Here is a 23,748-nt window from a genome sequence, read left to right on the forward strand (position 1 = left end):
GGGAGGACATTTTGTTGTCATAGCATGGGAGTCGGGGGTTCTATGGGGCATCAGTGGATGCGGCCAGATATGTTACCTCTGCTATAATTTCTGGGACAGGGAATGCCTGTGGCACCCTGCGACACACACTCAGGCCTTGGCTCATCTGACCTCCAGCAGCCCGCGATGCTCCTTCGGTCTCTGCTTTCTGGATTCCCCTTTCTTGGTTCTTCACAGCCTCTTCCAGGGCTCCTCTATCCTCTGCCCAGGCCTGACGCCTAAGTGTTCTCTGTTTGCTCAGGACCCTTTTCTCTCTTGCCACACACTCTCCCAGAATGTGAGATGTCACCCCGTGCTCTTCCTGATACGCCTCCCAGCCCAGGTGTCTCTGCTGAGGCCCAGCCCCACATGTTATACTGTTTGCCAGCCCTCACCACCTAGATTCCCAGGCCTCATGCTCAGAGCTTCCCTCAGCCCCTTTCTCCCACCCCTCTGCAGCCTCCTCCTTGTATTATATGTGGCTTTGCTGCCTGCCCAGTGTCTGGACAAGAACGTGGGGGCCACCCTTGCCTTCTTTCTCTCTCTCATCTCGCACATCTAAGAGGGCATTAGACTGTCAATTCAACCTCCTCCACATCTTCAAATGTATCTGCCTTTCTCTGTCTCACTGACACCACCTTAGTACCAACCCTCATCATTTCTCACCCAAATGATTGTCTGTCTCCTCACTCATCTCTCTGCCCCAGCTTCCTTTCTGTTTTCCACACCGAGAGTGTGGCTTGAGAATTGGCTTTCATGATGCTCCTCCACCAGGGAGAACATCAATTGACTGACTGACTTCCCATGGCCTTGAAGACAGAGGCCAGACTCTTGAGCATGGGATGCTGGTTGCTGAGCTCACCTCTCCAGCTTCATCCTCCACAGACTCTGAGCTTCTGATTCCAGGCAATGCACAGGTGTCACCTGTCCTGCTCCATCATGTCTGGGTCCCCTCTGCACCTTTATATATTGTGTTCCCCTGTGCTTGAACTTTGGCTCTGCCCTCACCGCCAATTCGTATTCAATAACCTCCAGGGGTCCCTGAAGGACTTCTAACGTCTCAGCAACTTTTCTCTGCAACTACTTTTCCCTCTGTTATATTCTTATCACCATGGAGAGCACTCATCCATTGGTTGAATGAATGACTTTATATCTCACCAGTCTGAGAACAACTTGAGGGCAGGAATCATCATTAATTTAACACTGCAACTTTAGCCAGGGATTGAAACATAGAGACTGTTGCATGAATGAATGGCTAACAGTCTTGACATTTTATTGAAATCCACTCATACTCACGTCAGGAACAATAATGATAACTGGAGCTGGTGGGGTCTCAGGACACTGATGCCTGCTTCCTCCACACAGGGGCCTGAGGTTGCAACACTGCTCCTTTCCCACCTGGGCATAGTCACTCTGAGCTGACCAGTTACTTTTCTTTTTAATTTTATTTCTAAAAATCTTTTTTCAAAGTAATACAGGTACATTATTAAAAAAGTTAAATCCTTCTATAAGGCTCACAATGCTGTAGACTCTGGCCCACTTCTGATGCTGGTTTTTGGAGGCAAAACACTTTATAACTGTTGCAACTAATAATTACTAATTATTAGTAATTACTAATAATTATGTTTAACTTCCTTTCACAGAGGTGAGAATTTAGCTGTCTTTTCCATTCATTTCTCCTTCCACCTTCCAATTTGGTTCTATTTCAATATTTGTTTAAATCAAACTTAAGTGATTACATTGCTGTGATAGAGATACCATTCATAGCTGAGTCATGTATGTTCTGTCACTTCCATGACAGCATTTCCTTTCTTATTCATCTTGTTTTCCCAGGAGTTAAACACTGCCTTGTATTTCTTTTGGTTAGTTTTCTATCTCAGTTCAGTTCAGTCGCTCAGTCGTGTCCGACTCTTTGCGACCCCATGAATCACAGCACGCCAGGCCTCCCTGTCCATCACCAACTCCCGGAGTTCACTCAAACCCACCTCCATCGAGTCGGTGATGCCATCCAGCCAACTCATTCTCTGTCGTCCCCTTCTCCTCCTGCCCCCAATCCCTCCCAGCATCAGAGTCTTTTCCAGTGAGTCAACTCTTCGCATGAGGTGGCCTACCAGGCAGTAATTCATTCTACTGGGCAGTAATTCACTCTTAAAGTTCTAAGCAGAATATAAAGTGTTTCACAACAGGTTCAAAGAAATCAACTAATCTTTCTTGCAGACTCCTCTCGGAGCGCTGTGTGCCCTGGCTCAAATCTGGGTGCAGAGGTCTCTTATCCGGCTCCAGGCTCTCAGCTCAATTCTTCCTTCATTCTTCATTTCTTCTTTCCTGTATCCATCTCCTGTTTCTTGGTTCTCACAGCTTTCTCCTTCTTAACTTGCTCCCCATTTCACTGTAACACTTTGTCGGGTATATGCATCAGCAAACTACCTTAAAGGGCCAGAGAATTAAGGGCCAAAAGTACAAAAAAGTACCTATAAAACCATTTACAATATAACCATTAAAGTAAAAATGCTTCTAGCTTGTGGGACACACGGAAACAGGTGACAGGCTCGGCTTGACCTGGGGATGTCAGTTGGCTGACTCCTAGTCTAGCAGCTCCCTAAGGAAGGGAGCACAGGGAGGTAATTTTTTTGAGATCTACTTTATCATGCAATGATTTAGAATACCTCACACACTTGACTGATAGTCTGACTGCATTCAGAACTCTCTATCACCAATCATTTGCTTTGAGAATTCAAAGATACTGCAACACTGTTGTTTAGTCCTCAGTTATATGGAAAACTAGTGCCTTGTTTTTTGTCTTTAATTTTTATTGCAGTATAGTAGCTTTACAATGTTGTGTTAGTTTCTACTGCACAGCAAAATGAACTAGTCAAAAGTATACATGTACCTTGTCCCTTTTGGACTTCTTTCCCACTCAGGTCACCACAGTGCATTAAATAAAGTTCCCTGTGCTATACAGAATTTTCTCATTAGTTACATATTTTACCATAGTATCAGTAGTGTATATGTATTGTTAAGAGCCTGGTTTTTCTCTCTGGAAGCTTTTAATATCTTTGCTTCACGCAAGTCTCCAGTCACAGCCATTTATCTTGGTGTTTCCACTGCCATAGTCCCTCTAGCTTGTGGGATGAGTGGGAGGATCAATGCAGAGGAAATGGGAGGAACACCTAGGTGGGAGGGGCTGCAGGGAAGCAAAGCACTAAGGATGAAGCAGAGATCTGGGGCCAGGGAAACAGGCTGGAAGGGAGGTTAGAAGGACTTGCTCCTGGGGTGGAGGTAAAAGGTCACAAGGCCCCAGTTGGAAGCCAGTTTTTGTCAAAGTTCTGGGCTCTTTAATATTAAAGGGGGCTACTCTCCAGGTGGGGAGGCTCAAGAAGGCTGGGGCAGCCATGTCTGGCTGCTGCAAGCCAAATGGCTCTCAGGAGGTATCACCGCCAGAATGGCTATCATCAAAAAATCCACAAACAATAAATGCTGGAAAGGGTATATAGAGAAGGGAACCCTCCTACACTGTTGGTGGGAACGTAAATTGGTATAGCCACTATGGAGAATAGTATGAAGGATTCTTAAAAAACTAAAAATAGAGCTACCATATGACCCTGCAATCCTTTTCTGGCAGGGTGAAAAATGCTTAGTTACTATATGTTTTTATATCTGAGAATGAGTAAAATAATCATCAGTATCAATATAAGTTCAGTTCAGTCGTTCAATTGTGTCCAAGTCTTTGTGACCTTATAAAATAATCATATTTTATAATATAAATCAAGAAAGTAATGATAGACAAAATCCTAGCTGATGGGGAGTATCAGTCACTAAGGGTAAATGGGGCTAATTTAAAACTAGGTTTAAAACTCTAATTATGTGAGTTTAAAGGGTAAACACCTTTGTTTCCTATAAGTTTCCTGACTGGGTTATCCCTGTTTGATGGACTAGAGTAAAATAAGGTGGAGATAGGGAGGCAGCAAATAATACTGGGGCCATGATATCTCTTATTTTCAGCTTCAAGATACACACAAAATCCAATACAAGAATCTTCTTTTTCTTTTGTTAAAGTATAGTTAATTTACAGTGTTATGTTAGTATCAAGTGTTCAGCAAAGTGATTCAGTTATATATATTCTTTTTCAGATTCTTTTCCATTATGGGTTATTCAGTTCAGTTCAGTCGCTTAGTCGTGTCCGACTCTCTGCGACCCCATGAATCACAGCACGCCAGGCCTCCCTGTCCATCACCAACTCCCGGAGTTCACTCAAACTCATGTCCATAGAGTCGGTGATGCCATCCAGCCATCTCATTCTCTGCCGTCCCTGTCTCCTCCTACCCCAATCCCTCCTAGCATCAGCCTCTTTTCCAGGGAGTCAACTCGTCGCATGAGGTGGCCAAAGTATTGGAGTTTCAGCTTTAGCATCAGTCCTTCCAATGAACATCCAGGATTGATCTCTTTTAGAATGGACTGGTTGGATTTCCTTGCAGTCCAAGGGACTCTCAAGAGTCTTCTCTAGCACCACAGTTCAAAAGCATCAATTCTTCGGCGATCAGCTTTCTTCACAGTCCAACTCTCACAGCCATACATGACCACTGGAAAAACCATAGCCTTGATTAGACAGACCTTGGTTGGCAAAGTAATGTCTCTGCTTTTTAATATGCTACCTAGGCTGGTCATAACTTTCCTTCCAAGGAGCAAGCGTCTTTTAATTTCATGGCTGCAATCAGCATCCGAAGTGATTTTGGAGCCCAGAAAAATAAAGTCTGACACTGTTTCCACTGTTTCCCCATCTATTTCCCATGAAGTGATGGGACCAGATGCCATGATCTTTGTTTTCTGAATGTTGAGCTTCAAGCCAACCTTTTCACTCTCCTCTTTCACTTTCATCAAAAGGCCTTTGAGTTCCTCTTCACTTTCTGCCATAAGGGTGGTGTCATCTGCATATCTGAGGTTATTGATATAGGTTATTACAAGACCTCAATAATTTCTAATTCCTTCAGAAATAGATACATATAATACTTAATATCATATTAACTTTTCAATGGGCTTCCCAGGTGGCTCAGTGGTAAAGAATCTGCCTGCCAATGCAGGAGATGTGGGTTTCAATCCCTGGGTTGGGAAGATCCCCGAGAGAAGGGAATGAAAACCCATCCTAGTATTTTTGCCTGGGAAATCCCGTGGACAGAGGAGCCTGGTGGGCTGAAGTCCATGGGGCCACAAAGAGTTGGACATGACAGAGTGACTAAACAACAACAACATTTCAATAATGAACTTTTTTGAAAAGACAGATCAAACTTGGGGGTGGAAGACCAATACCTCCTAAAAGCTAATAATCCTGTTAAAACGGAATTTTAAATGCCTCTTCTTTTTTTTTTCAAACTGTAAAAGTAATAAAGACAAAATCAATGTGAGGATGATCAAGTGGAAACTGAAAGTCACTCATGTTTGGGATGGGGGTCAGAAGGGAGCAGGGTCAGGGATAGAGGATGTACACACTGCTGGTCAGCAAGCAACAGCAAGGCCACAGTCTAGAGCCAAAATGGCTGAGTCAGCAAGCTTACCCAGCAGGTCCATTTGGCTTGCAAGGTTCTGCTGCCCTTGGCCTCAAATCTATAAGCTCATTAACCATCCTGACTATTCATACTTCCTATACCTGGCATGGGGGCTCAGGTCAGGTGGGCTCACAAGGGAGGGTGTGATAAGGTGGAGGTGCAGAGCTGAAGCCAGGGCAGTGGGTAAGTAGGAAGGGGTATGAGAAGAGAAGTCCAGAATTGCCCCCACCAGTGAGCCAGCAGAAGCCCATGAAAAGAACCCATGGAGGCCTGGTCTAATGGGGAAGAGGGTCATGGGGAACAGAGGGAAGACTGAGTGTCAAGGAAGAAAATAGAGGGACCAGGGACAAACCTGCAAGAAAGTCAGAAGGATGAGCAGTGGACAAGTCCACTGGATCTCATTTGGAGTGGTTTTTAAAATAAAAATCTGCTGCAAGTTATACATTCTCACTGAGTACGGAAGGAAAGCAAAAAAGGTGGAAATTAAAACTGCCTACAAACTCATCATACAGTGGTTAATTCTGTTCCAGGATTAAAAAAAAAAGTTCATGAATGTGAATGGAGGGAGAGTTTCTTCCCCTTCTCTCGATAAAAAAAGGGGTATGCGATCTATGAAACGAAAACAGACTCACAGACCTAGAGAACAGACCTGTGGCTGGGAAGGAGCAGAGGGGAGAGGGATGGATTGGGATTTTGAGATTAGCAGATGCAAATCATTATATACAGGATGGATGGACAACAAGGTCCTACTCTATAGCACAGGGAACTATATTCAATATCCTGTGATAAACTATAATGAAAAGTGAAGTGAAGTTGCTCAGTCGTGTCCAACTCTGTAACCCCATGGACTGTAGCCTACCAAGTTCCTCCGTCCATGGGATTCTCTATGCAAGAATACTGGAGTGGGTTGCCATTTCCTTCTCCAGGGGATCTTCCTGACCCAGGGATTGAACCCAGGTCTCCCGCATTGTAGGCAGATGCTTTACCGTCTGAGCCACCAGGGAAGTCCAAACTATAATGAAAAAGGATGAAAAATAATATGTATAACCAAGTCATTTTGCTGCACAGCAGAAATTAAACATAACGTGGTAAATCAACTATATTTCAATACAAATTTTTAAAAAGGGATGTATTGATATATAGGTATAGGTGTATGGGTGTACATGTATAAATAAATATATATGTGTACATGTATGTATATAGCAAAATTGCGATCATAGATTATCAAGCTTTCTTCATATATTATAATACAAACATCTATATTTTTTCCAAATTAATTTTTCTCAACAGCTGAGTAATATTCCATAGTGTAGAAATGTCATTATGTATTTAATCATTCAGTAATTATTTGATTGAATATTTACCTACATGCTTGGGTTGAATGGGGCTTCCCAGGTGACTCAATAGTAGAGAATCTGCCTGCAATGCAGGAAAGGCAGGAGACTCCAGTTCAATTCCTGGATCGGGAAGATCCCCTGGAGGAGGAAATGGCAACCCACTCCAGTATTCTTGCCTGGAAATTCCATGTATAGAGGAGCCTGGTGGGCTACAGTCCATAGCGTTGCAAAGAGTTGGATATGACTGAGCAACTGAGCACACATGAAAACCTTATAACTACCCCAGGGATGTGAAGAAACAGATTCTGAAATGTTTCTAGGCAGTGCTTCAGGGTCATATGTGGGGTGTGAACATATACCATTTTGACCCCAAAGTCTGGGCTTATATATTTTTAGGTTGAACATTTAGATTTGTTTCTGCCCCTCCCATTTTTTTTGGAGGGAGATGTAGCTTTAAATAGTGGAAATCTACCACTTACTTTGTGATTTTGGGTAAATAATCTCTGTATGTGTTTCTTTATCTATAAACTGGGAGTAATGCCTGCTTTCTCCATGTCCTGGTTTTGCTATGAGATCACGTGTATAGGAGATTTCACTCTTCTTATGACTTCACAATTTAATTTTGAATGAATTGGTGGCTGGTGAGCCCACCAGAAGAGCTGAGAGAAAGGTAAACAGTGATGGAAAGGTAAACAGTCCAGGTGTAGCTGTGCTGAGTTGGGGTGTCTCCTGGACAGTAAGGAGATGAAGCCCAAATGACTTTGAAGGGCAGGATTCTTGCTCTGGAGAGGGGACCAGGTTAGATCACAGCTTTGGGAACCTTTGGCTTCATGCTGGAAAAATGGGTGGGCTTTTCCAAATGAAAAAGGGCTTCCCTGGTGGCATAGAGGGTAAAGTGTCCACCTGCAATGTGGGAGACATGTGTTCAATCCCTGAGTTGGGAAGATCCTCTGGAGAAGGAAATGGCAACCCACTCCAGTACTCTTGCCTGGAAAATCCCATGAACAGAGGAGCCTGGGAGGCTGCAGTCTATGGGGTCACAAAGAGTCGGACACGACTGAGCGACTTCACTTTTTCACTTTCCAAAAGAAAAGTGGGCAGGCTTTTCCAAATGAAAGTGTATTGTTAGAAAAGAACAAGGCCAACAGCAAAGCCTTAGGAGTCACAGGTAGAAAAAAGGTATTAATGAGGGATGGCAAAAGGGGAAATTGAGGATGGATACAGGGAAAAGGAAGTGGAAATCAAACTGCCGACATTGACTGGATCATAGAGAAAGCAAGGGAATTTCAGAAAAATATCTACCTCTGTTTCATTGAACTACGCTAAAGCCTTTGACTGTGTGGATCATAACAAACTGTGGAAAGTTCTTAAAGAGATAGGAATACCAGACTATCTTACCTGTCTCCTGAGGAATCTGTATGCAGGTCAAGAAGCAACAGTTAGAATCCTGCATGAAACAACTGACTGGTTCAAGATCAAGAAAGAAGTAGGACAGGGCTGTCTGCTGTCACCCTGTTTGTTTAACCTATACGCTGAGCCATCATGAGAAATGCCACGTTGGATGAGTTACAAGCTGGAATCAAGACAGGTGGGAGAAACATCAACAACCTCAGATATGCAGATGATGCCAGTGTAATAGCAGAAAGCAAAGAGGAACTAAGAGCCTCTTGATGAGGGTGAAGAAGGAGAGTGAAAGAGCCGGCTTAAAACTAAACATTAAAAGATAAGATCATGGCATCCAGCCCCATTTCCTCTTCTTGGGCTCTAAAATCACTGTGGATGGTGACTGGACACATGAAATCAGAAGATGATTGCTTCTTGGCAGGAAAGCTATGACAAACCTAGACAGTGTGTTGAAAAGCAAGGTCCGTATACTAAAGGCTGTGGTCTTCTCAGTGGTCATATACGGTTGTGAGAACTGGGCCGTAAAGAAGGCAGAATGCCAAAGAATTGATGCCTTGGAACTGTGGTACTGGAGAAGACTCCTGAAAGTCTCTTGGACAGCAAGGAGACCAAACCAGTCAATCTTAAGGGAAATCAACCCTGAATACTCATTGGAAGGACTGATGCTGAAGCTCCAGTATTTCGGTCATCTGATGTGAACACTGGACTCATTGCAAAAGTTTCTGATGCTGGGAAAGATTGAGGGTAGAAGGAGAAGAGGGCATCAGAGGATGAGATGGCTGGATGGCATCACCGATGCAATGGACATGAACTTGGGCAAACTTCAGGAGATGGTGAGGCTCAGGGAGGCCTGGCATGCTGCAGTCCATGGGGTCTCAAACAATTGGACACGACTGGGCAACTGAACAACAGCAGCAACAGGAAAAATCAGGATTACATATGATCAGAGAAACCAAAATAAAAAAAAGTCAAGAAAATTCACATTTAGTTCCCATCATGTACTGCTCTGGGCTCGCTAAAAGGTGACTGTATTAACTTAGCTCTGCCTGCTTTGTTTGACTGAGATTGAATCGATGAATTAAATCTTAAGGGTGAGAGAGAGGCTAACACAGGTGAACAAATTTCCCTCCTTCCTTATGAAGTAAAAAATCAATCTAAATAAAGAGTAAAAGCATATTTGGAGAATTTAGAAACCAATAAATCTATTCCCGAAGGTGGAAGTTATTAAACTCAAAGTAAATTAACCTTTGCAATTGTCGCCATGCATCTATAAAACCTACCAAATTCCTCTTGGGTATTAAAATAAAATGTAAAAATATTCTAAGGGCTCCATGTAGGGCTCTCCTGACTGGTGAAGTACGCTCAGTGCATGGGAAGGGCCTGGTGTGGGCCGGTGGTGTCTGACTTCTGGGCAACTGTGCTGGGAGGGAGAAAGCTCAGGAGAGGAAAAGGGGGGGGTGATGGCAAGAACACAGTGGAAGGTGTCAAAAGGAAACATGGAAGTGGTCCTTTTGATATCCCAACACCCAGAATAACTCTGATCCCTTTTTAAAATTACATATGTTTTGGGGGAACAATAGAGCCAGAGTATCTAGCTTCCAGCTCTGGTGCTGATGCTGTCTGGCAGTGTAGCCAATGTTCTTACTAAACATTTCAGAAGCGGGACTCTTGTTCTCTTACAAAACTTCCTTCCTCCCTAAATAAAGGTCTCTTGTAGTTTTCAGGATGGCTTTTGGACTACACTCTTTTGGAAAAGCCCATCTATTCTTGGGACTCAATCTAATTTTCTTCTTTGTACTGTTTTTGCATATTCTATCATGAGCTTGCATTCCTTTGGTTGGAAAATAATGTTACTGAAAAGCAATAAGTAAGAAAGGCAAATCCAAGTTGTTCAGCTCAGTATCTCATCATGGTGCTATAGTCTCAACTTCGAGTTTTCTCTTGCCCTTGTGTCCACTGGTCACCATGTCCTGGTGATTCTGTATCTAGAATGATTCTAAATAATGGAGTGGAAAAAATGCCTAAGCACACTCTGATAGAGGGATCATTTGTTTGGCACCTCTATTGACGCTGCTTTTCAACCCTCTCTCCTCTCCGTCTCCTCCACCACCACGTTGCCAGGACCCTAGACAAATACATGGCTGCAGGGTCCTTCCAGGACCTTCTCTCCCTGACAGATGCTTTGTGTTGCTCTCCTCTTCTTCCCTCCTAAACCAACCCTTACTAGCTCCTTTTTGGAACGCATGACAGCCCCTCCTTGCCCATGTATTATTGGGCCACTGCAGGAAATGTCTGCAGCTTAAAACAGCGCCTTCTGGAGGTACCTGAAGAAGGAACCTTATAGTCCAAGGGCCCTGTGGGAACTGGTGGCAGGTGTAAAGGAGCCTGGTGGCATCTACTGATCTAACAACAGAGTTTACCTGGTAAACAGCACCGTGTTTGGAGTTTAGACTGGCTTCATATCCACTAAGAAACTGAACATCCCTGAGCAAGTTACTTAACCTCTCTGTGCCTCAGTTTCCTGGCCTATACAATGGGGCTGTTTATAGTACCTAACCTATAAGGCCTGTGTAAGTCTTAAATACCATATAAATAGTTAACCTGGTCTCAAATACATTGTATGTGCTTAAATAATATAAAATTAAGTACAGATTCAATACATCACTATTATTTTACATTCAGTACCAGCCCTCTGGGACTGGACTCTGGCTGGCAAAGACCATTTCTCATCTTGTTTGGTATATGCCACAACTTCTTAAACCTACTTTCTCTACCTTGTGACCTGGACCTCAGTCTTCTCTCCCTGACTTTCTTAATGTCATTGCAAGCAAACCAAGGAACCAGACTCAGGTGTGGTAGGGAAGAGCTGCTGCAGAGACCTGCCAGGCTGACAGCCCTCTTCACTTCCCTCCCATATTATCCCCTGAAAATCTGGTTATATCTTCCTAGCATAACCCTCAGGCCCCAATTTAGGAATGTGGGATGTGTGTGCTCACCAGAACAACCCTTTACAGAATTTCCTCCCGCACATGAAACTGGATGCCTCTACCGTAAAAACATCAACTGCAAGTTTCCATAAAGCTGTGTAGCACCAAAATGCTTCCTTTCCAGGCTAGAAAAGTTTCTCAGAAAGTATATTTTACTTTCAAGAAGACAATCTAGAAACTAGTGGCTGCTCCTGTGGTTTTTCAGCTGTTTAAACCAGTATTTGGACACCACCAAAGTGTCTCTCTTTTTTTTTCCTGGATAACTGAAATACATAATACTGGTTTCTATTAGGGTGTGTCTTGCACTTTCTTTGCGGCCAAGCCTTCCATTTTTATAGTCTGCACACTAGATTTTCCATGAACAAGCTCAATTTTATTCCCAGGCAATGATGTTTAGGAAATCCAATATGAACATGAAGACTGTTCTAAGGCAGCTTCAGAATTTGTGCTATGCAGTTGCCCAAAAAGAGCACTTCTGATGTATAAAAATATGTTTTGGGGGCATGTCGTAATATATGTTGGGGAAAAGGGTTCTCACTACTCTGTTTTATTAGATTGGGCTATCTCAGAGAACTTATCTGCTAAATTCTTTTTCTCAAGCCTTTATTTCTATACTTGTACAGAGTACAGCCCAAACACCCACCTACACAGGCATTTTACAGTAAGAGTTGGAAGCCAAATGACTGAAAAACAAAACAAAATTATGTATATAGTGTCTTTACAGAGATTTACATGTGAATTCAGATGGGAGCCAATGGTAACTCTGGAGGAAAATGAACCAATTAAAGAAAAGTGCTAATGGAAAGTGTAACTATAATTTAGTTTTGCTGACAAATAAAAAAGCAGGTGCCATATTTTTAGAGAAAAATAACGTAGAAAATAGCTTTATATTTACATACACATACACAGTCTCTCTCCATCTCCAGAAATATACACGTTGGTGACAACCACCACAACACCCAATTTTACATTCTGAATACGTCCACCCTCTCTTCCTTTTAGCCCTCTGAAGGGGTCCCACTGGGCTACGCCAGGCTCCTCACAGACTCCTGTCTGTCCCACCTTCTCTGTGTCCCTTGGCTCATTCTTCTCCCCATTGAAATCCCTCACTCCTTCAAGGCTGTTCTCAAGGCCCGTCTCCTCCATGAAGGCTTCCCACTAGAACCCCAAACCATTATGCCCCATGCTCCAAATCGGACACTATTTTAAAAATGTATTTCAATTAATTTATTTGGCTGCACTGGGTCTTAGTTGCTGCATGTGGGGTCTAGTTCCCCAACCAGGGATTGAATCTGGGCCTCCTGCATTGGGAGTGCAGAGTCTTAGCTACTGGACTACCAGGGAAGTCCCTGAATCCTCCACTATTTATTGCTGATGCTGTCAATTTTACAGATTCATTTTGGGTAGGCATTTTCTCTCCCTATGGCTGCAAGCCTCTTGAGGGCAGGGCCTCATCTAATTCCATTTCTTTTTTAAAAAAGAAAAAAAATAACAAGTTTTATTTAATTTTTGGACACACCCTACAACACGTGGGATGGATCTTAGTTCCCCTACCAGGGATCCAACCCACACTTCCTCCACTGGAAAGTGGAGTTTTAACCACTGGACCACCAGGGAGGTCCCTAATACCATTTCTGTCTGCTACCATAGTACCCCCCACATACTGAACACAAAACAGATGATGAACCAATATCTATTGGGTTGTATGGGTTGAACAGCTGGGTGCAGATCTGTGAGATCTAGAATGGCTAATTTCATCTGGCTATCTAAATTGCTCTAATGAGGTCCAGATAATATTCATAGCTGCCCATAGGCAGGGCTGCCACCCCTCATGAAACATTCCTGGAGAACTATGGAGGCCATGCATGGTAGATGCCATGGTGTACGTCCCAGGTCCCTCTTCAGGAATGAAAGGCCAAGCACTCCACAAGCTGCTAGAAGTGCTACCTGCAGACAGCTTTCAGTTGAAGGGGACAGCTTTGTCCAAGACGCAGGGATGGCCTGCATCTAATGACTGATCATTATGTCAGGGGATATAAAAGCCTAATCCCTCACCTCAACTCAGTTCTGTAGGGCTTTCCACCTTCAACTTGTTGTTGGGCCTGCTCTGCAGCTCAGCTTCTCCCTCTGCCCAGCCTGGCATCCCTCCCATCTGTTTATCTTCCCCAGGTATTGATCCCAAGACCCTCTCCCAATAACACACTGCATGGTAACCTCCATCTCAGAGTCTGCTTCCTGGAGAACCAACTTATAACAGCATTTGTAGATCCATCCATCTATCCAAGCAGCCAGCCAGCCAGGCAGTAACCTACCACTGTGTTTAGGGCACACAGGTGGTGTTGGTGAGAGGTGATACAGAGGAAAAAGGCCCAGTCTTTACCCTAAGGGAGCTAAGACCAATACCAGAGATGAGACATGTACAGGAATAACTATAAAACACACAATGGAAAGTGGCTGGTGTCAAGAGAAAACATATAAACAGAGATGTGGCCAGGATATAACCTCAGGGCAATGGTATGAGAGTCTTCCTGTACTGGCTTAAGCTGTGGCCATCAGTACCTATGTCCTATCTGCCCATCTGATCCAAAGCCCTGCTAGAGACAGAATGGACTGTGTCTTTATATCTTTTTTCATGCCCCCATACTTTCCAACACAGAGTCCCAGATAGTGCAAGTGATCTTAAAACACTGAAGCAAAGCACTGAAGGAAAGCGCTGGCAGTCCTACTTTATAGGACAGGTTTTTGGCTGTCCATCTGGCCTTTTAGTGTAGAGCTCTCAGGAGGTTCCTCAAATTTCTCATTCATTTATAATGTCCACAAAACCTTGGAAACATGAAAGCACGAGACAGGGTCCTGATCCTCAAAGCAGCCCACTGTGTGGTTGGGGCTGAAGCCCCTGAAAATGTCCAAAATAAGAATGAGACCTGGGACTATGACTAATAGCCAAGTCGTTCATCATCCCCAGGTGGTGTTCTTGCCCATGGTTGTTTGGTTGTTCAGTCCATCAACTGTTAATCTGTCAGGCGACAAAGGTTACTGAATAGCCTCCACAAATAAACCTACAAAAAGAATCAACAAACTCCAGAACCTCATGATCCTCCAAAACCAACGTCCCAGCATAATTTACTATGGGTCGGGGGAGGTGCCTTTGAGCAAAACTTTGTTGTTATTCACTCGCTAAGTCATTTCCGACTCTTTGTGACCCCCTGGACTGCAGCATGCCAGGCTTTCCTGTCCTCCAGCATCTCCTGGAGCTTGCTCAAATTCATGTGCATTGAGTCGATGATGCCATCCAGCCATCTCGTCCTCTGTCATCCCCTTCTCCTCCTGCCTTCAATCTTTCCCATCATCAGGGTCTTTTCCTCACTATTAAGTATATGATGGAAAGAAAGGAAGCACCCGTGGGGCGGGGAAGTCTGTCTCCTGCATTTCCCTGCCTCAGCCCAACTCAAAACACCAGTCCCTTTCCACTGTCCCTCTCCTTTTACTGCTTTTGTACAATCTGTCACCAACTTCTGTTGTTTGTTTCTCTGAAATGGCATTTGCATCCTTCCTCTTCTGCCTTGCTTAGGGATACCATTCCTTCTGACTGTGTGGTCACACCCTGGTAGCCGAGGCTCCAAGCCTAGGCCATCCCCCACTTCATGTCTGTCAGATGTGGCTTCAGAAAACGCAGCTCTCAGTCAGAGACATCTCTGCTCTACTATCAGCTCAACTGGGGCTCCTTAAGCACTGCCAGGACCAAGTTATTAAGACCCCCTCTAGTAAGTGGCTCTCCCTACACTCATCTAACTTTATTTCCCAGTACACCTTAGTATCCCAGAGGAGGGCATGGCAACCCACTCCAGTAATGTGTGACTGAAGAATCCCACAGATGAGGAGCCTGGCAGGCTGCAGTCCATGGGGTCACAAAGAGTCGGGCATGACTGAAGCGACTTTTAGCACACACACATGCACACCTTAGTATAGGCCCTCCACTCCAATCGCTTCCCTGTTTATCTGTGCCTTTGCTCAATGGTGTCTGACTTATGGAACACCTTATCTCCTCTTGGCTAACTACTGAATCCTACCCACTCCTTTGCCATGCTGTTTACCTGGAGCAGGCTTAGGACCTAGGGATTGGGAAAGACAGGGAGGGCAAAGTCAGGAGCCTGCTGTTTTCCCACTTCTTTTATTATCTTGAGGTTTCCTTATCACATCCCAACTCCATTGCATAGAAATGCTTTTCTGTGGCACCTACCCAGCCACAGGGATGCTCCATCAGTGTGACTGCTTGGCACTAGCTCTGGGTAGAAGGAGCTTGTCTATTTCAGCTGGGGTAGATGATCTCAGTTTTACAAGTCAGAAAGGAAAAAAGCTGACACTGCTAATGTTTACTTGCTTGCTGCTTCTTAGGAAAGACTCTGAATCAGTGCTGAGTTAATATACCAAGCTCTAAGATTTCTGAGAGATGGATGGTGGGTTTGTCAAAGGAGAGACTGCCAAGTTGGGTCTCTGGAAAGAATCCAGTGTTCCATAAACGCTGTCTCTTTCCTAATCATAGAGAGAACCATAAAACTACAGAGAAGCAAAGGAGAGCTGCAGGCAGCAGAATGACATAGAAGCACCATCCTGTGCTTCTTGAAAAACAGAAAATACAGATTAGGACAAATCTTGTCCACACTCCCCACTTGACCTTCCTATGCTGGGACTGCTCCATGAGACAGCAGTATGGCAGATACTGCTGAGATCTTTGGAAAAGGCTCTTGAAAGGGGTACAGTAAAGACATTTCCTCACTCTGCCAGTTTTTGACCAGGAAGGTTATGAGATGGGCAAAAATGAAGAGCAGAATAGTGACTATCTCCCCTGTCTCCTGTTATCTTGAAGAGGAAAGGTGAACCAGGGTGTGTGGGGATTAACCACTCTTCTATCGGAAGTGGCATAAAAACGGCTAACCTCCAGGTTAGAAGGTAGACTGTATAAGGTGTTCTCTACTTTGTTCAACTTTCTCTAGAGCTAGAAGAGACGAATGGTGAAAGCAGTAATTTTGAAGGTCCCCGTCTTTATGCCTTGAACTAGAAGATGAGGATGAGAAGAGGTAACTTAAAAATAACCACTCCCAAACAAACACATCTTTTGCACACACACACATACACGAGACAGAGTGAAAAGGAGAAAATTCAAAACAAATCTTCTCAGGCAATTACATTAATATAATAATAATGACAGTAATATTAATTGTTTTATACATGTTGTAAATGTTTTATACATGTTTTATAAATGTTATAAAATGTTATCCCCATTTTACAGATGGGGAAGGTAACTTGCCCATCAGGTGGTGCTAGTGGTAAGGAACCCGCATGCCAATGCAGGAGATGTAAGAGATGCTGGTTAGATCTCTGGGTTGGGAAGAACCCCTGGAGAAGGGAATGGCAACCCACACCAGTATTCTTGCCTGGAGAATCCCATAGACAGAAGAGCCTGGTGGGATATGGTCCATGGGGTCGCAAAGAGTCGGACACAACTGAAGCAACTTAGAACACACGGGGGTAGAGATTGAGACCCAGGTCTTTCTGGTTCCAGAGTCCAGGCTCAGGACTTTAATAAGGTCCATCTTACAGCAGGGCTTTTCTACAAGTTCGTGAAGGAGAGGGCCTTGAGGAGGAAGCAGCCCTCATCGCAGCTCCCTGTGAGGTGGGTACACACAAATACACGCATTAATACTCCAAGACGCCCCACTTCCTCTGCTGTCCTCAGTTACAAACCCACTCAGCTTGCACAAATACAGGTCCACAGATGGATGTCATGTTACTTACAGGGACAATGATCACCCCTATGGATAATTTAACCTGTATCTGAAGCTGCAACAGGAGTTTCTTTTTGATAGGATGTAGCCACAGCTAGATGATGGATTAGCACTTAGTTTTGAAGGTGTGTCACGAAGACTTTAAGATTGAAAGTAGTGAGTGAGACTGAATGCCATTTAGCAGAATGACTTGTGACGTTCAAATAAAGGCTCAACTTGTGAGATTCAAGCACACAGAGGAAGAAGAAGTGACTGTAGAAAACAGTAAGGCACAAACAAATGGTGACAGCTCATAGAACTGGCTGCCCTGTTCTTCACCGGATCCATCCAGCCTCAGTAGTCACGGCTCAGCTGCTGTTAGCCGTGTAGAGGTCTTCCACACAAACAGACATGAACCCCCAGGGATATTCCTTGCTGAGCAGGCTGCAGGGAGAAGCAACCAGACCCTTCAGAACTCTTTTCCTCACCTGTCATCCAAGTACCAACTCTTCTGAGCGTCTCCTGCCACCCCACCCTCTTCTCCCCTCCTCCTTCTCAAAGCCTCCTATCCTCCTCCCCTTCTCCATCAACTGACATAAAAGATCTGAGGGTGGGGAGAGCATGTTAGTTCCTGAGATTTTGAGAGAGTAAAGTTTCAGTGTCAATGTATCCACCTCCCCTCCTCCTTCTGAACTCTAGAGATATACTTAGATACACACAAAACACCCACTGGAACTTTTAAATGATGGGAAGAGATCCACAAGCCACCTGTGAAACAAAAGCTTGGTGCTTCATAGTCATGGGAACAGACAGGTTGGAGAAGAGCTCATGTTTATTAATTAGGTCCACACATACCTACACAAAGCAGGTGGCCCTTGCACAGAGACAGGAGTCCTCACACACAGGCATCTTGAGGATGCCACCTTGCTTCTCCGCCATCCTCCTCTCTTCCCACCCAGCTGGAGGTATTTACCACAGCTGCCCTGTGAGGTGCAACAGAAAGGCAGTCACTCCGCCCTTGGCTACGCCCTGGCTATGATTTATGGGTAAGCCACCTAACCCAGTTCTGGAATATGGAGATAATAACCACCAGGCTAGGTGCTGTGAGGATGAAGGAGAATAATACATGCGGGGCCTTTGGGCGCTGACCTGCCTGCTTCCTGAGCCTGCCTTTCCTACACGCACGCCTGGGCTGATGGTGCCTCCTGACACTTGGTCCCCACCCTGGGGACCCTGGTCTGACACTGGGAAGAGTGGGGACTAGTCTGGGACCTCTGATCTGTACCCGAGGACGCCAGCTCTCAGGTCTGCTGGCCAGGGAGAGCCTGCAGGGCGGCGTGGTGCGCGGGGAGCCACGGGTACGTGCGAGTACCATAGGTCTTCTGCCCCTGGACCCGTGGGCGGCGGGCGGAGCGGGCCAGTGGAGGTGGGCAGAGCCCAGCGGTAAGTCGACTCAAGGCTGTGGGTGGCTTCCTCCTGTTGCTCAGTATCAGGGAGAGGCGGGGGAGGACATTCATTTTTTTTTTCCTAAGTAAGCATCCACCCATCGTTTCGATTAACTATCGATTGTGAAAAGCTGGCGGCGTCCCTTAAAGGCGAAGCTCGGCCCCCGCGCGCTACCGTGTCTGTCTCCCTGGACCCTTCGTGGGGGACCTCCTCCGCGTGTGCAGGGAAGCGATGGGCCAACGCTTCTGCACCGGCTTGTCTAGCAACCTCGGGAACCGCAATCACGAGCTGTGGTTTGAGTCCTGCCTGGCCACCCGCTGGGGCATTTTCTTCCCCGAGTGTCCTGTCACGCCCTCGGAGCCGGTCATCTGTTCCGCTGCGTCTCTGGAGCCCGGGGTTCGAGGACCCGGCCGGCTCTTGAAAAGTTATTTCAAAAAGCAGATGTGCTGCAACCCTCACTGCAGCAAACTACCAAGACACGGATTTCCCGAACCTTGTCACCCACCCACCCCCGGCCCAATACCTCCCCACCCCCTGCCCCGGCCCGACGACCCGAGCCCTGCAGCGCGGAGAGCCGCCCTCAAACGCACCTACTCTCCCTCCAGCGCCCAAATGCAATGGGGAGAAAACCCCAAAGCAAAGTCAGAGCGCAGAGCCGTCCCAGTCCCGGCCTGGAAAGGATCGGACTGTTGGGGATCGGCCTCCCGCCCGGCAGCTCCGAGAAATACTCGCGATTTCCCGCCCGGGCCTGCCCTCCTCGGTGCCCCAGTCTTCCCGGCGGGGCTGCCCCGACCCCTTGTACCTGCGGCCGTCCCGGGCTCGCCCTCGCTCTGCTCGCCGGAATCTGAATCCATGCCGCCGGCTGGCGACCACAGCCGCCCGCCCGTCCCCGGGGCGTCCGGGGCCGGCGTCCGGACTCGGGCAGCCGCGTCGCACTCCGGCCGGGCGATGCGCGGCGGCCGCGGCAGGGGGCGGCTCGGAGGAGGCCAGCGCGGCCCGCTCTCCGCTCCCCGCGCCCGCCGGCCGGTGCCCGTGCGCGAGGCGAGCGCGGGGCGGAGGGTGGGGCGCGCCGGGAGAGCCGGAGGAGGGCGGGGAGGCGCGAGCTGGGAGGAGCGGGAGCGTCCGGCGCCCCGCGGGCTCCAGACGCGGGCTAAATACCCGGGGGAGGCGCCGCTCCTCCACCCGCGCCCCGCGTCGGGCACCCGCAGCCCTGGACTTGCGGAGCCCGGCCAGGTCGTGCGAGTTGGCGAGGCCGAGCCCCTTCCCGTGGGGGTGGCCAAGTTTGGAGAATTCTTAGATGAAAAAGCGCCTCTACCCAAGTTGGAAAAGGAGAGGTTCCGAGTGGGAATGCTGGCGCTGCCCGGGTTCGAGTCTGACTTCACAGTTCGGAGATCTTTGGCGAGTGACTTAACTTCTCTGTGCCTATTTCCTCACTTGGAAAATGGGGAAAATGAGAGTTCCCTTTTGTCCCGAATGGTGTGAGGGGAGTATGTAAATCATGCGTGTGAGGGGCCAAGAGCAGGGCTTGGCACCTAGCGAGGAAGTAAACAGCGTGCGGCAGGTAGAGCTAACGCTGGTGGCTCTTCTCCTGGCGCGGTGCGGGCGGTCATGGTCTGGAGCCCTAGCTGCCCTCTAAGGCAGGACTACCCCTCCTGCTGGCCAAGGAGCCAAGCCACTTCCAGGCACAGACTCGGGCAAGAATGGATTTAAAAACCTTTAACACAGAGTGCTAAACTTCCTCAGTACTCTCCTCCTTCCACTTTCTAAAAGGAAAAAAAGAGAGAGAAGCAGTTGTATACTGTTTAGGAATTAAGAGACTAAACTGGGGGGGAAACGTCCGGAGCACTAAGGCCTGAGGGGATCCTTTGTTGTTAATTCCTGATTATCCACGCAGTCTTATTTTCTTCTTGAATTGTCAGCTCCAACACTTACATAACCTTAAGCTGGCTTCTCTACATGTAAAGTGTGGGCAGAGGACAGGGTCACACTTTATTGACCTGAGCAAAATGAAATTGGAAAGAGAAAAGTCCGCCCCAAACAGCCATTTATTGTTTCCTCTGTGCACTCGTTTTCATCTCTACAACAACCCAGTGATGAATTTGAAAAGAAAATATTTTGTTTTGGAGGTCAAAAATGGTTGAAAGTTGGCAGTTTCGAAGAATTTAACTTAAACTGTTATCTCCATTTTGAGATGTGAAAACAGCCTCTGAGCCTTTGGTCTCAGGCTCAGTATGTGGGTGAGTTGGGCCTTGAAATCTGATCTGATGTCTGGACTTTCTACTGACCACTAAGGTAGTGTCACAAGTGAGTTTGGCCTCTTCACTGCCTGGAGTCTGCCTCTTTTGGAGGAGGTCTGGACTTTTCAGAGTGCAAACACAGTTCTCCTTTGGGTTCTCAGAAAACGTTTTCTGGATGTCTAAACTCATGGTCAGCTAGTAAGAGCTGGATGGATTTCATTGGAAGGGTCTAAAGAACCCTCACTAGACATAAGATCTTGGGCAAATGACTTAACCTCCCTTAGTTTTCTCAGGTGATGGCATCTCCTTCATAGGGTGGCTGTAAGGAAGTGATTGAAATCATGAGTGTGGAAGCTAGTTAGTACCCAATGCCTGGCACACAGTTCATGTTTGATAAATGGAAAGAACATTCTTAGATTTAATGGATCCCATTTAGAAAAACAAAATGTTTTAAAATCACAATTTTAAGTGAAAAGAAAAAAAGTCACAGCAACAGTTGGATAAAAGTTGACACTCAAAAAACAAATAGCTGGGTCATTTAAAAAGTTTGACATAGTGGCTTTGTAGTCCTAAGGAAAAACAAGGATGATAGCATCAGAGAACAGAGCATATTGGATTGAAAAGTCATCCAGCTTCCTCTAAGGGCCATGCCTAAATTCAGCAACAGGAAATATGAAACTTTCTCTGCCCCCCAGACCTACTTTTCTGGCACTTGGTGGAAGCTTTTTTTATTTTTCTATTTTGTTTGTTTTAATGGACAGGTGATCTGGGTTGAAGACAGAAATATCACTGAGACATCTACATATCTTAGCGCAAACAAGGAAACTCATTATTGGAACTTGATCAACAGTAAACAAAGTACTGGGAGTGCAATTAACAACAGCGATATGTCTGTCAGTCATCAGCTCTTTACTGAGTACATAGTACATTTTAGACCAGAGATAAGATTCTGAGGGCAGAGGGTATGTGTGTGTGTGTACTCAGTCATGTCTGACTCTTTGCAACTCCGGGGAGAGACAGGGCTGGTCAGAGTGCTCCTCAGAAGTCTATGAGGTGAGTTGTCAATAAGCAACACCAACTCGGGTGGCCGTCCCTGTATTTAATCATAGTGTATGTCTGCAAAAGGAGGCAGATGTAGAATCAAAAAGTGAATGTGGAATTAAACAATGGAGAAGAGAGATCCAAACCAAATAAGATCTCCATTCCAATTTCCTGTGATATCCAATCTGTTGTCATGGGATAGCAAGACAAAGGGAAATGACTGCTGGCACGCATGTGGGTTTAATGAGGAACATTAGTGGAACATACCTTATCTGTCCTCACAGTGTGGAAAAGTCTGTATAAGAGAAGGAAGTCCTTAAAATAGTATCGCCTGATCATCATCTCGACAAAAAAGGGGAAATCTGAGGTGGTCAATCTCAGATTTACAAACCAATCCTAGTATGTTTCTTTAAAAGAAAGAAAAAGAACGCTCTTAGAAAAGGGGAAAGGACTTCCGTGGTTCCTCTGTATATTTTTAGAAGAATGGCATCACTTTGCAGACTTGAATCTAGACTTATAAACCACTTTCCTCAGTGTTTCCACTACATCTTTTCAGCTTGGCTACTCTTCAGACACAAACATTTCTAATTCATATTGGTCATTTCTTAGCTTCAGCTAATGAAATTGGTGGCTTTTTAAGGAACTTTGTCTGGTGGGAAAAGCATATTTATTTGTAAGGCGACAAGAAACAGATAATAAAATAGATCCATTTCTTCTAACACGATAATACTCCTTTAATCTAAGCCAGTGCTATGACTCATCTGCCTGTCTCCTCTTGTGGGATGGAAAGGGAGCCGTCTGCAACCTTCGGCAGGCAGCCGGGAGGAGAGAGGGAGGGAGGTTCCTCTCCCAAGCTAGGGCTGCTGTTCTGCTTCAAAAATTCAGAGTTCTGGAACTGCCATTTCTTTGGGCTGAAGTGGCCCTTGGTACTTTGGAACCAGATCTCGCCTGGGACAGCTTCATTTTTAATAACTCGTCTCGAGGTGGTTGCTGGCACCAAGGAAGCTTCTGCCCAGAGCCAAGGTGACCTCCGTGGGGCTCTTGGCAAGCTGGACCAGTGGGGTTTGAGCTTGCTTCCTATCCATCTGGCAGAACAAGATGCTGGAAGACAGCCTTGAAAGAGGGGGATTTTCCTATTTTTTTTCCTGGCTAGCAAAATAATTTTTATTGTTACCCATCCCACCTTGCCTTATTTCAAAAGCAATGCACATCACTGTAGAAAAAAATGGGAAAAACTTACAAGCAAAAGAAGATTTTAAAATCCATTCATAATTCCACCAGTGGCAGTAACTATTAGCATATCTCTTGAAAAATTTCCTTCTTTGTGCGTATAGCAGTCTGCTTTTGTAACTTGCTTTTTCCTTTTAACAGTGGTGAACATCACTCCATCTACTGTCTGACAACATGATTTTTAAAAGCTGCACAATATTCTATTATATGGGTGTACCATAGGTATTTAAACATCCTCTATTGTTGGGCATAGGGGTTGTTTTCAATTTTCTGCTAAAATAGCATCAGTGAATATCTTCATGTCCACATCTTTGCACATGTCTTTAATCAGTGTCTGTCAACCTTCAGCAGCCTCCATTGTTCTTGGGAGGAAAAAATAAGACAGAAAATTATAGCTAACAAAATAATAGCTGTATCTATCCTGAAACATTAAGGTTATCAAGAATTTTAATGAGCACAATCCCTCTTGGCAGAGGATGGGTTAGTTGAGTTCATTCTTGAATTTATCAAGCATTGATTGAGCTCAGAGGGCATTTTTATGGCTTGAGGCGAGGAATAGAAAACATCCTTCTGCATTTTTTTGTGGGCACTGTGTCCTCTGCAAAGGCCCATCCACGTCCAGACACCTGTGGGGAGGCAGGGGTGGAAGAGGCTGGTCATTTGGGCATCAGGCTGTTCTCCCAGGCTTTTAGTTCTGCCCTCATGAGCTGCCTACAAGCTTCCTGAGCAGCAAATGCAATGAT

At 45.6% G+C, this 23,748-nt stretch overlaps 1 protein-coding gene across 1 annotated transcript in view; it reads right to left on the reverse strand.

The window, feature by feature from the left end:
• TIPE3 (TNF alpha induced protein 8 like 3) overlaps window positions 1-19,520 on the reverse strand; it is a 41,041-nt gene extending 21,521 nt beyond the window's left edge. Inside the window, exon 1 of the mRNA XM_055436887.2 lies at window positions 19,300-19,520. Coding sequence (XP_055292862.1) covers window positions 19,300-19,351 — 52 coding nt within the window. The 5' untranslated portion in view covers window positions 19,352-19,520. The remainder of the gene's footprint in view (window positions 1-19,299) is intronic.
• Window positions 19,521-23,748: the final 4,228 nt, after the last annotated feature.

This window comes from Moschus berezovskii, chromosome 9 (assembly GCF_049115385.1).
Source record: "Moschus berezovskii isolate FMDL1 chromosome 9, NW_MosBer_1.0, whole genome shotgun sequence".
Taxonomy (NCBI): Eukaryota; Metazoa; Chordata; class Mammalia; order Artiodactyla; family Moschidae; genus Moschus; species Moschus berezovskii.